The sequence below is a fragment of the Gymnoscopelus microlampas genome (genome assembly GCF_963454915.1).
Source record: "Gymnoscopelus microlampas genome assembly, chromosome: 15".
Taxonomy (NCBI): domain Eukaryota; kingdom Metazoa; phylum Chordata; class Actinopteri; order Myctophiformes; family Myctophidae; genus Gymnoscopelus; species Gymnoscopelus microlampas.
The window spans coordinates 24,967,547-24,982,363 of record NC_139952.1 but is presented as its reverse complement, the minus strand read 5'-3'; the positions used below and the strand labels follow the sequence as shown (position 1 = coordinate 24,982,363).

General features: G+C 44.4%; 1 protein-coding gene across 3 annotated transcripts in view; it reads right to left on the bottom strand.

The window, feature by feature from the left end:
• LOC311062349 (growth factor receptor-bound protein 10-like) overlaps positions 1-14,612 on the bottom strand; it is a 63,760-nt gene extending 49,148 nt beyond the window's left edge. For 2 of the 3 annotated variants that reach the window (XM_084081323.1, XM_084081324.1), the window contains exons 1-2: positions 14,401-14,612; positions 4,655-4,766 (exon numbers count right to left, since the gene is read on the bottom strand). In XM_084081323.1, coding sequence (XP_083937449.1) covers positions 4,655-4,705 — 51 coding nt within the window. In that variant the 5' untranslated portion in view covers positions 4,706-4,766; positions 14,401-14,612. Of the gene's footprint in view, positions 1-4,654; positions 4,767-14,400 lie in introns of those variants that run through there. The other variant, XM_084081325.1, reaches the window with a different exon arrangement.
• Between the last annotated feature and the right edge of the window lie 205 nt (positions 14,613-14,817).

Genomic DNA, 14,817 nt, shown 5'->3' with positions numbered 1-14,817 from the left:
CATACACATACTGTACTTGCACACACGCACGTCGCACACATTGAGTAAACCAAGTGCCTCAGACATTTGTCTAATTCAAAGCAGCCTGAGGACAAGAGCACTGCAGTGGAGAGAGAGAGAGAGAAAGGTATATAAAAAAAAAGCAAAACAAATTCTCAATCCACACTTTTCTTGGAAAAAGAAGAACGCGGAAGCACGGCTTCCAGGAATTGCTCGCGGCCAGAAGTCCCGCCGTGCGTGTGTCTACATATGCGTGCACACAAACACGCACACACACAGCCGAGGAAGATTTATAGCTCTGAGAAGAAGCAGCCAAAGGCTTTCCAAGGAAGGGCAACTTGGCTGTAGGGAGCATGTGGACTGAAGGAGAAGAGTGGAATCTGTAGGTTTCAGCTGAACGGAATGAGAGGACTACAATAGAAAACCATATATATTTGTCATAAAAGAATAACAAAAAAAAGAAGATTATGTTGAAAGTGGTTAAGTATTGTAAACTGTCTTTAAGGCCTCTGCATACTCTACACAGTAATATCCGGAGTGCTAATTTAAAGCTGCAATCCATAAGTTTCATGTCCTAACCAGAATGTTTTACCCCGCGTCTCCCAAGAAGGAATCCCTGCTAGGGTTAGGGTACAGCTTGGTCCCGTGACACAAGCAAGTACCCCTCTTATCTTTGTATACAACTAGGCTCTCTCCCTGCTTCTCCCCCGAGAACTACTGTACCACCACCCTTAATGTTTTAACTTCTACTATATAATGTTAAGTGTCTGTCTTGCCTCAACTATCACTAATTGATACAGAATAATTATACGACAAGTGTCCTACCTGAGACCACGATCTAAATCTCTTAATGCAGGGGTCTTCAATGTGTTTCATTAGCTGAGAGAGAGATGGACCCCCACAACTTCTTCATAGATTCCATATAGTTTCATATAGTTTCAACTCTGAGGACCCCCTTAGGGGTCACGGACCCCCTGTTGAAGACCCCTGTAATAAGACTTAATGAGAGTGTGGGTATACCACCTCCAATATATGACCATATATGGAGATCTCTGTATCTGTCAGTCCTTGTCCCGTTTATTCCCACTAGACCATACCCGGTCGACGCATCCGTGGGGGGATATGCGCACATGAGCTGGCAACCCGGGAGGCAGTTCGTCCCATAGCTGGGCAGCCCCGTAACCATGGCGACAGTGTTTGACACAAAAACGCTAATAAGAAGCTGAGATTTGATGACATTGAAAAACAGGCTTCACAGTTGCGTTCAGATGGTAATGGTCAATGGCTGTGTGCAAAATCAGAGCAATTGGTCCAGCCAGTGAGGAGAACCGGGTATCTTCACTCACGTACTCACCACTACAGACAGAGGTTACTAGAATTATAGTAGGATGTATGGAGATCCCTGATGTCATCAGTATATGCTCATATATGGAGATGTCTGCATCTGTCAGTCCTTGTCCCGTTTATTCCTACTAGACCATACCCGGTCGAGGCATCCGTGGGGGGATATGCGCACATGATCTGGCAACCCGGGAGGCGACATTGTTTGACACATAAACGCTAATAAGAAGCCTAGATTTGATGAAATCGAAAAACGGGCTTCACAGTTGCGTTCAGATGGTAATGGTCAATGGCTGTGTGCAAAATCAGAGCAATTGGTCCAGCCAGTGAGGAGAACCGGGTAGCTTCACGTACTCACGTACTCACCTACTCACCACTACAGACAGAGGTTACTAGAATTATAGTAGGATATGGAGATCCCTGATGTCATCAGTATATGCCCATATAAGGAGATCTCTGTATCCATCAGTCCTTGTCCCTTTTATGTCCATATGTGGAGATCTATTTATCTGTCAGTCCTTGTCCATTTTATGCCAGTATATGGAGTTCCCTGATGTCATCAGTATATGCCCATATATGGGCATGCCCCTTTTGTGCCCATATATGGAGCTGAGTGATGTGTTTGCGCCTGATGCCATGATGGCACATTGAGGTTAGACAACACACTCCATATTTGGGCGAAGCCAATTTTAATATATGATACTCTACCATACAGACTGGTTAAATAACGTTTAATGGGGCGACCCGATAGCCAAATGATGAGGGCGCACTAGCCTACATGGGCTCTAGTGCCAGACAGCGAGTCCCCGGATCAATTATCTGGCCGGCCGGACCATTTGCTGCATTTCACTTCCCTACTCTGTCTGTTTCCTGTCTCTTTACATTGTATACCTATTAACTAAAGTCTCAGAAAAAGCCCCCCAAAATAAATATTTTTGAAATATTCAATATTCATTGAAATACGTTTCAGCTCGCAGCTTTAACTCTGAGTCGGTACAAATTCATTATTTTATCTTATCAGTTGGTTACATGACACATGCCCTTAAAGTAAACATCCCATAATAAGGATATGGTGTACACACCGACTCCCTGAGCACTAAGTTTAGCCCAGAACATCTACGTGGAGGCATGTCAACACACTTTCTCTTTTTTTCACAGCATCAAAGACTTTTCAGTTCCTCGAAAGCACAAGGCTGAGAGTGGTCATCTCCATGGTGACAGGCTAGCCGCTGACCTCTGACCTCCAGGGGCATAAAGTGTGAGGAGGAGCCCACATTCCGAGTTGGGTGTGATAAAAATTAAACTATTAAAACTTAAAGCCATCTTTTATGCTTCATTAAGACTGTGTCACACATAAATAGCCAATCTACTACCTCACAGCAAATCGCATTGCGACATGTTGTGAGCTTATAGATCTGCTATTTTTGAAAAATGTCCCCTGAAATTAACTGCCAAAAATAGGGACACCAGGTTCAAAGTGGTTAACTCAGCAAAATGTATACGTTTCTAACCAAGAGAAGTGTATAAATGTAATCAAATGCACCCGTAATACATCTGTACACTCAAGAGTGTAATTAACACTCAGGATTTTACTGTCTATTAATGAAGTTCGATGCAGAAGAACTTTATTCCTATTATCCTATCCTATTGTCAAACTTAGCGAAAATAGCTGAATGCTGTCTCTGGCCTGTGGTTAATGAGCGGTCCTTACACACAGATGTGAACACAAACAAACACAAACAATATACTTCTACATACTATACTATATTAGTACTATCTCTCAGAGAACAGCTCTGGACTGTTGCTGGCTCCATGCTCTGAGACATCTGTGGCTCAGATCCAGTGCTTTCACTCAAATACACGCACGCATAAATGCACACACATGCATGAACACACACATACACGCGCAGTCACACACACACACACACACACACACACACACACACACACACACACACACACACACACACACACACACACACACACACACACACACACACACACACACACACACACACACACACACATGTACAACACAAACACTCATGGTCACACTCTCACAAGCACACACAAGCACAAGCACACGCACGCACACACACACACACACAGTTCTGAGACAGGCCTGGAGCACAGCCCAGATTCCCAAACATGCCCAGTGTTATGTATAGAGTTATGTAAGTATGCAGAAAAGACGTCTCATTTGCTCCTTATCTATACACACTAAACCTACAGTCACTGCCCAGAAAGAGACACCATGGTGTGTGTGTGTGTGTGTGTGTGTGTGTGTGTGTGTGTGTGTGTGTGTGTGTGTGTGTGTGTGTGTGTGTGTGTGTGTGTGCGTGCGTGCGTGCGTGCGTGCGTGCGTGCGTGCGTGCGTGCGTGCGTGCGTGCGTGCGTGCGTGCGTGCGTGCGTGCGTGCGTGCGTGCGTGCGTGCGTTTCATGCTGGGTCATGTCAACTGGACAGCTTTATATAACACCCACAGCAATGCAGTAAGCCAGTTCGCTCCCTTGCGCTAACTATCAAAGTTCTCTCTCAAACTCCACTGGCCACTTGGAGGGAGGAGTCAATTTGCCATTCACTGCAGTCTTACTGGTGCAAAGCCCCTTTCCTGGAATCTAACCTGAACCAATCCAACTTAATGTCAGCCCATCGGGGGCTCAGCCATCTTGGGGGCAGGCGCTGCATTCTTATACCCCTTCTAAGAGAAATAATGCAGCTAGGTCTGCGTCAAGACCTCAAGCCCCCCGTCCCCCGTCACTGCATGAGCGTGTCATGAGGCGACAATCCCACGCTCTCAGGTCTGTTGTTGTTTTCATTGTTTGTTTCCTGCTCTATTTATAGACCTCCGTGAACGACAACACTGTCCAGCCAAATTCTTTAGGTCCCGGTGAGTCAGACATAGAGAGAGAGAGCTGGTCTGAAAAACAAAGGCCTCATTCTCCACGAGTTGGACTATGGAACTGGGTCTGTTGTGACAGAGGCGCCATTTTTCACCTGGCTAAGGCCAATAATAGTCCAAACGTAGTGGAGTTCACTCTGGACTCTGGAGAAGACTCAACCAGTGAACGGGTCTAGTAAATACTGTCTCAGAGGCATAGCAGCCATGTTAACACACACTCACATCAGCTGGGCATCGCTATGGTTACAATGTCTACAGTATGCATGCCAGAGGCTGTCATGGTAGCTGTCAGTCTGGTGTGGTGCAATTAGGCTACTCAAACACACACTTGCACGTCCACAAGCATAAATGCATACACTTCTGCAAGCATGCACACACACCATGTTTAGAGGGACAGTGTGTGTAATAATACCTGGTAGTTTGGGTGAAGGAGGAAGTAGTCAGGGCATCCAGCCAAGGCCATGGTGTCTGTTCAACGTTCCCTCTGTGGAGACTCACATCAACCGGATCTGCTCACCACAGCCCTGCACACACAACCCATACTGCTAAACATAATCGTATATCATACCATATCAATTATTATGATATAATTACATAATACAATATAACATAATTAGACCAAATCATGACAACGTCACCACAATAACAAAATGACTTCCAGGTGTTTAAATCTAGAAGTTCCGCACTGGGCCAGTATTATCCATGGTACAATCCATGTCAATTAACGTTATTATTCCTGGTATGAAGTAAGATTTTACAGTGGGTTGGCCACATTTATACAAGATGATACACGGTGACCGAATGAATGTACGGAGCGGCTAACCGCTTTCCATTCTGTGTGTGTATTTGGGACGACTGTGTACATGTATGTGTTTAGACTTATATTATATATATATTTTTTTATTATATTTTATTTTACATCCATGGTTCAAAATATTGAATACAAATGTATAAACACATTTCAAAATACATATTGAATCCTGGAAATAGAGTTTCATAAATTATTTTGGGGATATACTGTATGTCAGTGTATGTGCATATTTTAAAACATAATCCATATTATTTGCTGGGGGGAGTGTCTATTCAATGTTCCTCAAAATCCTGAAACATCCTCTCCCTGAAAGAGGAAAAACAAAGCACTGAGTAAAGGTGCAAGTAATGCTCACACATGCGCACGCGCGCGCGCACGCACACACACACACACACACACACACACACGCCAAATCCAATGTAAACACAACCATTGTATAAGACACACACACACACACGGTAAGTCAGTTCCCAAACAAAGCCCCAGGCTTAAGGCTAACTAAAGCCTTTCCAAGCTAATAACACATGACCATGCAACACCTGCAGGCAGAGAGAGAGAAAATACAGAAAGACATTCTCTCTATCTTTTTCCAGTGAACTGTGTTGCATCATCTACTACAGTGGCTCTTAAAAACTTTTTTGGGCTTAAGTAAAAATCTAGGACAGTGGAGAAAGTGAGGTCCAGGGACTCTCGGGCTTCCTTGAAGGGGTTCCAAATTGACCCTTACAGATCTGTAACTCTGAGAGTGTACATTTGTTAGTAGAATTATAATGTAAATAGTACAGTAAGAATATAAAACTGAAGCGCAACGTCAATTCAAAATATTACTGTAAATGAAATCTCATCTTGTAATAAATGACGTGGTATCGGAATGGCATAGACTGGGATACTCGCCGATACAGATACCAGCATTTTAGGCAGTATCAGCAGCTTTTCCGATCGGTATCTGAAAAACTCTATTCAGCACCCCGTTTCCTTTATTTCTGAATCCAAGTAAACTCTTTACCGGTGCAGTACCACCACGGTCCAAGACACTATCATGCCGGAGAGAAATGTTTGGAGCGGGGGGCGTCTGGTGCAACGCTCAGGTCCTGGACCTGGTGAGACGAAGGAGGGGCCCGGACAGGAGGCCATCCACAGAACCTAGTCCCGCCACGAGCCAGAGCCTCCCCCGGTCCCGGCATAGTAGTTCCGGAGAAGCGGACTGAGGGGCCCCGTCTTTCCTTAAGAGGACTGACCGTGAGTAGCTACTGGGACGTAAGTCAGGGCTTGATCAACCCCGGCTGCGTCACCTGGGCGAGGGCGTATGTTGCGAGACCCGAAACACCTGTCGACCCCAGGCTACAACACTGATGATACGTCCCAGGTGCATCCACGAAGTGATGTCCAGAATAGAATACAAAATTTTGCTTTGAAACCTGCAAGATAAAACCATAGCTAGCATATGGTGCTATGAATGAATGATAACCCATCTATGCTTGTCATTAAATATTACAATAAAATCCAACTTTTTAATCATAACAAAATATTTTGCCTCCATTACATGTCTGATAACCTCATTTGAGGAAACATATCCTATACTAGTATATACTCTATACTGTACATACTGTAAGCATATACAGAAATATATAGATATATTGTACATATTAAAACCGAGGTCATGGTGTTCAGACCCAGCACTGCCTGTGACACCTCTTCCCTGGATCTGGGCTCCCTGCAGTCATTTTTTTAAACCGGTAGTCACCAACCTTGATGTCAATTGAAATTGGACAGTGATCTTAAGCTTGACAAACTCCATGGTTAAATCTAGTTTCTACCAGCTGAGGCTTTCATCCAAAGTCAAGTCTGCTTTAACCCTTTTTGATTTTGAACATCTTATCCATGCTTATCTCAACCCGACTCTATTACAGTAATGGCCTTTATGTTGGCATTAGCCAAGTTTGCCTGTCATGCCTACAGTTAGTCCAAAACGCTGCTGCTCGCCTCTTAACAGGGGCACGGAAGTATGATCACATCTCTTCGATTCTTGCCTCCCTCCACTGGCTCCCTGTTCGTTACAGGATTCAGTTTAAGATTTGAATGTTTGTTTCTTTAAATGCACATGTACATATCAGAGTTTGTACCTCCAAAAAGCCCCACAAGGGTCTTGAGGTCTACTGACCAATCACTTCTTCTGGTCCCACAAACAAGGCTGAAGGCCAGGTGGGATAGATCATTTTCCACTGTTGCGCCCAAACTGTGAAACGATCTTCCACCCCATATTAGAGCATCTCAAACCAGGCCTGTGCTTAAATCACGTTTTTCTTGTACTCCTTGGCTTTCGATGATCCAGATGCTGTTTCCGTAATGCAATGTGTCTATGTGTTGCACCCTCTATGTGTTTGTCCCCCTGTTTATAGTTTTACTCTTAGTATTTTTTTAATTTGTTTTAAAGAGTGTACAGGACTTTGGTTCAACGCTGTTAAACTTCATAGACTTCATAGGCTACATACTATTATTACAATGACAAAATTAAGTCCTTTCCCTTTTCATAACTGTCGCGGTATATGGCGTTCCAAAGCTCAAGTGCCTTGTACACACACACAAACACACGCAAATTTAAATTAACATTTCAATGCCAGGCAGTCACACATCACATGTTGGCTACATGTTCGGTTTATAGGCAGAAAAACAGGGTTTAATAGTAACAGTCACAGTGTTGAGTGAAAAATGGATAGCCTATAGACGGATTTCCACGCGACGTCATCACAGAGCAGAATGCGCAATCTGCGCATGCCCGGGTGAAAGGCGCGTTCGAAAATACAGCCCTGAGCGGCAGTGAGCGCACTGGCCAATACAAACTAATAGGCGAGTGTGCTCCGGTGCGTAATTTCCAAACGCACCCATAGGCTTCCCCCTCCTCTGCGCGGTCATATTCCTCTCATGTTTACTAACAGGAAACCCGTCTATAGAGCACCGAAGTCCTGACGTCACTACCAGTAGAGGGCGCTTTTCGCAGGTTCGTGGCTTTACTTTTTGTGTTGATATCCTCATCGGGGAATCTTAGATCGCTTCATATAAGAACTGTGTTCCAAAAATAAACACGCCACCCCGGCGATTTTACTCATATGGATATAAAGCATCAACTGAAGGTGTAAATGTACACATTTACCCAAAGAGTAACACAATATAAACACTAGAAACGAGTCAAACAACCCAAAGACTACATTTCCCATGAACGCGGCTGCTGTAGGGACAGTGATATCAAACCCGGAAGTAGTAGTTCTTAAGACTTTTAAGGCAGAATTCATTCCATTTTCGCCAGAAACAGGCTGTATCAAATATGAATATCATAAACGATGCAGAGCCACCCCCCTGACAAAAACGCCAGGGTGGTGTGTTTATGTTTGGAACACAGCTCTTATATGACATGATCTAAGATTCCCAAATGGGGATTTCAACACAAAAAATAAAGCAACGAACCCGTGAAACAGCGCCCTCTAGTGGCAGTGACATCAGACTGCAGTGCTCTATATATGAACACATGAGGATTGTACTACGCTTCATTTAGCTTTGAGGCAGAAAACAAAATGTAATATATAACTCGGAATGTGTGCCTCTGCTGTCTGGGAGGAAAATATGCCCTGAAACCTGCAGTGGCAAGCAATCCACGTTGTGAAATACCAGCAGTTCTGTCGCATGACTTTGGAGAAGAAAATTAATTCACTGGTAGCGACAGAGTAAACAATATTTACAAGTTACACAGATTAACTTTTCAAAGTGAAATTTATGGCTGCTGTCTGAAGCCGGAGACAGTGTGCCCAGAGTAGACGCATGTGTCATTGAAGAGCACACAGTGAAACAGCTGATCACAACATGGGTCGATAAACCCATAAGTGAAGTGTGTGATGTATCACCACCACAGACCTATAGCCTACACAGATGTAAAAGGCACTTCCGCATACGTCACAGACAATTACTTGGACACATGAACATTGAGGATTTTACATAGATAGAGTGGTGTGCTACCGAGGCAAAATATGGGCCAAACAACTAATCCAAATGTATAATGAACAATGAAAAGTACACGGTCCAAAGGCTACAGGTTTGATCGATTTTAGACCAAATGTGGCGGAATTGGACAGGTGGTCCGCTAGAACATAGCTGCAAGAGAAAACGATAATATCCCAAACTCTGCCCGCCCCTTAAATTGATTTGATTATTAGAGATGCTCTGTGTGTCTGTGTGTGACTGTCCCGGGCATAATTTGGGCACCATCTGAATCGACTTCAAACTTAGTGTGTGTGTGTCGCCAAGGACCCGGGGATGTGCACTGTGCAGTGCAGAGTGGGAATTCGGTCAGACCGGAGGTTGTCCAGAACTGGAAAACCACATGTCTGTATCAGTCTGTGGAGGACACACCGAATCTCTGTGTCTGCGGGCGGGTGTAAAGGCCAGTCAACACCAATGCAACAAGTCGCAACTCCTTGCAACAAAACCGTTTTAAAGGTCAGTCCACACCATGCAACTCCTTGCAACTGACATTGGGGATAATGGTTGCAAGTAGTTGCATTGGTGCAGACTGGCCTTAAACATCGGCTTCCCTGATTGGCCAACCCAACCCTTCAGCTTCACAGAACTCTGCGTCTTGTTTCTGCCAGAGCACCAATATAAGTGGTAGCGTGTATAATGGAAATCTGTCTGTTATTCCATATATGCCCATGTCTGTCATAAACATGATGTCAGCGGCACACACACACACACACACACACACACACACACACACACACACACACACACACACACACACACACACACACACACACACACACACACAGAGCTGTCGAAGAACTTAAGAGACCACTCCAAATGTTTATTAAATCAGCATATCTCTATCCACCTGTTTCTTGGCTGTGTTTTCCACTTCCTGTCGGATTTCATTGGATATCATTAGTCATCTGACCAGTTTCATTGGATTTCATTGGATCAAAAGACAGGAAGTGGAACACAGTGAAAAGCAGGTGGATAGATGTATGGCAGCCATTCTATTCTAGTGTCTGTTTATTTCAAACACAAGCAAGCACTCCTCACTCTACTTGACTAAACCGTGCACCGGCCTGCTCGAGAACAATTCAAGTTGGGAACGATGGTTGGAAATACATGCCCCACCCAATTATGCAATACCCGTAGTCAGAGTACCCGTTGTATCTGTCTGTTTCCCTTATATGCCCATATGGAGATCTCAGTATCTGTCTGTCTGTGTACCTTTTATGCCCATATAGAGTTCCCGGTCAGGCATGCTCAAATATGGAGTCTAGGTCAGTCTATGATGTCAGAACTATGACACCATATTGATGACATCAAGGTAACCCATATGGGAATTTGCAGTTTTATCTATATTTTTGGGAGATCCGCTGATCCGACTGCCTTCCAGTTGGCGCATCAATCCCTCGGGTCCCATTTATAGTAGGATCACCTGATTCGGATGCTATCAATGCATAGAATGGGAGATTATCACGTTCTATCAGACCATTGAATGGGCGAAGTAGGCGACCTACTAGCTACCCCACGATTTATCAGACCATTCATTGGGCGTAATCAGGAGCTACTGACCTACCGACGGAGATGACTTAAATAGTTTAGTTTCGGTTTTGGTTTTGGTTGTTTTGGTTTCGGACCATGACGGAGGCGCGCAGTCTCAGGCGAGGTGGAGCCCCGCGATGGGCCACCGAGGGAGCTAAGGCGACCGAGTTGCCGTCCGGAGCGGTGCGACCGAAACTAAACTAAACTATTGTGAAAACCGAAACTAAACTATTGTGTGTGTGTAGGAAGGCCTAGGATACGACAAGGACACTATAACCTTGTGTGTCGTAGTTTTTCTGCATAGTGCAGGATAGTTGTATACTGTATTGTATACAGTTTTTCTGTATTGACGGACAGTGCTTCTTATTGTTTTACTTGCCAAGTATTGCTGTATGCGACAGTACTTTCCTTCTCTGTACCTGTAACTCTTAACTGCTCTGCTGCCTCTGGGCGACTGAAATTCCCCTGCGGGATCAATAAAGGTATGCATCTATCAATCTATCTATCTAAGACACTTTCTTGTGTTTTGTGCAACTACACACATACTGTACACACACATCAACAAGGGCTCTGTAGTTTGAATCTAGTATACGCCCCAATGACATAAATAACAGAACCAAGAGAGACACACAGAGAGAGAGAGAGAGATTGCAAAACTGCAACAGAGAGTTTAGTATGTGCCTGCCCCTCCTCTCCAGTCTCTCTCCATCTTCCTCTCAGCATGTGGCACAGGTCCATCCATCCTATATGGATTCGGTGTTGTGCAGGTGAGAGCTAGAAAGGGGTTACTGTACCTCTGATTAAGAACAGAGGGATGAGAGTGAAGGAAAGCAGATGGTGGGCAGGGTCGGGTGGCAATTACCACCATTACACTCTCATGTCTCTTTGCTTGTCTGACTCAACTGTCTGACTCTCTCTAGTCTCTCTCTGTCTCTCTTTGCTGCTTGTATCACTCTCCCTAATCTCTCAAGACAGATTCTGCTAACAGCTGAATCTGTCAGCACCACTGCCCTAAACATGTGGGGGTGTTGTTGTTAGTAGGAAGAAACACAGAAGCACCCGGGAGGAAGTGGACTAAGACATGGGAGGAGCCACACCAAGTTCTTGTTTCTACACAAAAAAGGAGTTGGTGCCCCCAGAGGTAAAAACAAAGACTCTCTGTCTGTCCTATACTAAGGAATATTTGAGGGTCTGTGTTGAACAACTTGAACCCTAACGTTCCCATTCTGGGTGTGAACATTTTACAAAAGTAGCCAATCTGACTGCAAGCTCACAATGCAGCGCATTGTGAGATTGTAGATAGGCTATTTTCGCAGAAGAGATTTGGTGTAGAGGAGGTATACTACCTAGTATATAGAACATGCACACGATTCAAAGTAATAGGGCGACTGAATAGAACATGGTGGCCGTGTCCATTCAATGGAGAAGTGGCCCCCTGTTCTATTCGCTATATAGAGCCCTGGGGAACATTGATCAACTAAGTATATAGGGTTATTGTGGTTAATTCTCTGTCCCAACATCTTTCACTTTCCCAGCACTCTCCGTCTCAGTCTAAATAATCCATCTCACTAGTGAACTAATTGGTCTCGCTGGACGTTCTTTTTCAGCAAGCATCTCTCCATTGTGTGGACTGGATTACATAAGAGATATCAGATGTTGTATAGAAATATCAGTCTCTTTCCCTACTCTATTTGTCTCTATTCTTCCACTCCCCACTTGTCTCTCCCTCCTCTCGGCTCTTGCTGCCGAGTTGAAAGTAAAGCCACGCTTGACATTTGTGTTTCCGCCTGACGAGAATGAAAGCAATTCAGCTTTACTGGTCATATGGGGAGAGATCCAGGGAATATGATAGGGCAGGGAACAACTTAATAAAGTCACCAGTGTGTGGTTTTACATGTGCGAGTGGGTGTATACTACAACACCCCCAAGCAACCCTACCTCCTTCCCTTTTTGTACAGTATAGCCTGCCATGTAGACGAACAGCTCTTTCTCTCACAGCCGGGCCTGTCTCTGGCTAAATTATGTCAGCTGACACATGGAGAGAGACCAAAAATAAAAGGTGCAGTCAGGGAGAAACAATGCTTGGTGAAGGTCTCCTAATCAAATGCAGAGAAAGATATCATGATAACCATATCCTAATTTATCATATACACAGAACAGTATAACTCGACATTCTAGCCTACTCGCCTACCAAACAAACGGACCTATGATGCCTCGATCCTAACCAGACCTGTATCTTCCTCCTAGACAGGAGGTAGGAAGGAAATGTAGAAATGTACCAGGGTGCAGAGATTAGAATACACATTATGTAACTGGCTGCTAATGGACTTTTATGACTTGCAATCAACACGGAGAAGGATGGGGGGGTCCTCTGCCCTGCCTAAATACAGTAGGGATGCAGGCTGCAGCCATGTGATGTGTCTCTCCAACTAGAGGTCTACTCTAGCCCAGTGGTTCCCAAACTTTTTAGCTCGAGACCCAAAAGAAAGATTTGATGTCTCCCCGGGACTAATACTAGTGAAAATAGCAGATCTACAAGCTCACAACACATTCACTTTGTGCGCGTTGTGAGCTTATAGATCGGCTAATTTCACTACTTCTTAAACATTCGTTTTCTAATTAATGGAATTTCTTAGATTTTAATTTTTTTATTTCATTATTTAGAAAAATAATAGATTTTTGTTTTAATTCATAAAGAGTTTTGATTTTTTTTGCTTAAAAACAAATAACAAATAAAAAAGAAAATGTAGAAAACCAAAAATTAAGGAATATTTACTCGCGACCCATGAAAATGTGTCCGCGACCCACAAATGGGTCCCGACCCAGTGTTTGGGAAACAGTGCTCTAGTCTAGCCCATTACAGTACAGTACAAATGCAGACAGCTGTAGTAGAGTGGGTCTGGAGCTAGTAACATTACAAGCTCGCAACTAGTTTAAAAAAATGGCTAGTGTGGTGAAGATGTAGGCTACTTAACACTGATAACAGAGAGTGTAAAGTCTATATGGGACCCTTCGAGTCCGCACCCCATCGAGTAGCCCCGTTTGGAACCTCACTCTCCAGGATAGCTCTGAGATGAGGTCCCGCTGTCTCGGGTCCAGGCATAGCCAGCAGAGGTAGAGTCCGTCCAAATGCAGTGAAGATCAACTTTTCGCAACATTGTATTCGAAAGTAAAGGTAGTCCGAAACGCCTACAGATGTTTGACATTTCGCCGGAAAGTAAAATGTAACCGACGGGATTGAAAACCCGTTTAAATCGCTTATTTAGTCAGCCTGTGCCTTGTTTTCCCATTGTAGCCGAACCGGGAGCAGTACTGACACCTGCCGTCGGGGGGTTCTTCCGGACGGTGTACCCGGGTTGAATGGGAAGACATGGCACAGGCTGGCTAAATAAGCGTTTTAATCGGGTTTGTCAACCTCGTAGTTTAAATTTTACTTTCCGGGGAAATTGAAAACATCTATAGGCGTCTCAGACTACCTTTACTTTTACGATACGATGTTGCGAAAAAGGTGATCTTCACTGCATTTGAACGGATTCTACCTCTGCCGGGACCCGAGACAGCGGGACCACATCTCGGAGCTATCGTGGAGAGTGATGTTCCAAACGAGGCTACTCGCCTTCGTGTCATTCCAGGTCTGGACTGGCAGCAGTAAATCGGGACATTTTCACTTAAATCAAATTACAAGACGCGCGTTTTCCTAAGTTTTAACCGCTATCGGTCATGCCACTTTCTAAAAAATAAAAGTGCACAAAAAAAACGTTGAGGGGGAAAAGAGAAAGACTCACCCGTGCGTCGCGGACAGACAGCGGCAGCAGGAGGACAGGAGGCACCGACGCTGAAAGAAAACACGACTGACAAGACCTGAGAAAAACTGTGTGAAAACTCTCGGTGTGTCTGTTGTCCTCACGTCGTCCCTGAGCGGTGTGTCCACGCCATAAACACACACACACGCGCGCGTCGCACACACCTCACTCATCCACTTTCGCCAGCTGACTGACTCGCGCGCGCGCGCACACGCACACATACACACTAGGGTTGCCATGTCCACTTATTATAAGCGACTTTGGGCTTGTTTTTCTTTAAACTTGCTTGTAATTATTGGTAGTTGTTGCGGTTTGCGTTTTTTGTGCTTGTTTCTTAAGTGTACTTGCGTATTAGGCTTGCTTACAACATTTTAGATTATTATTTATACCAGTGGTTCT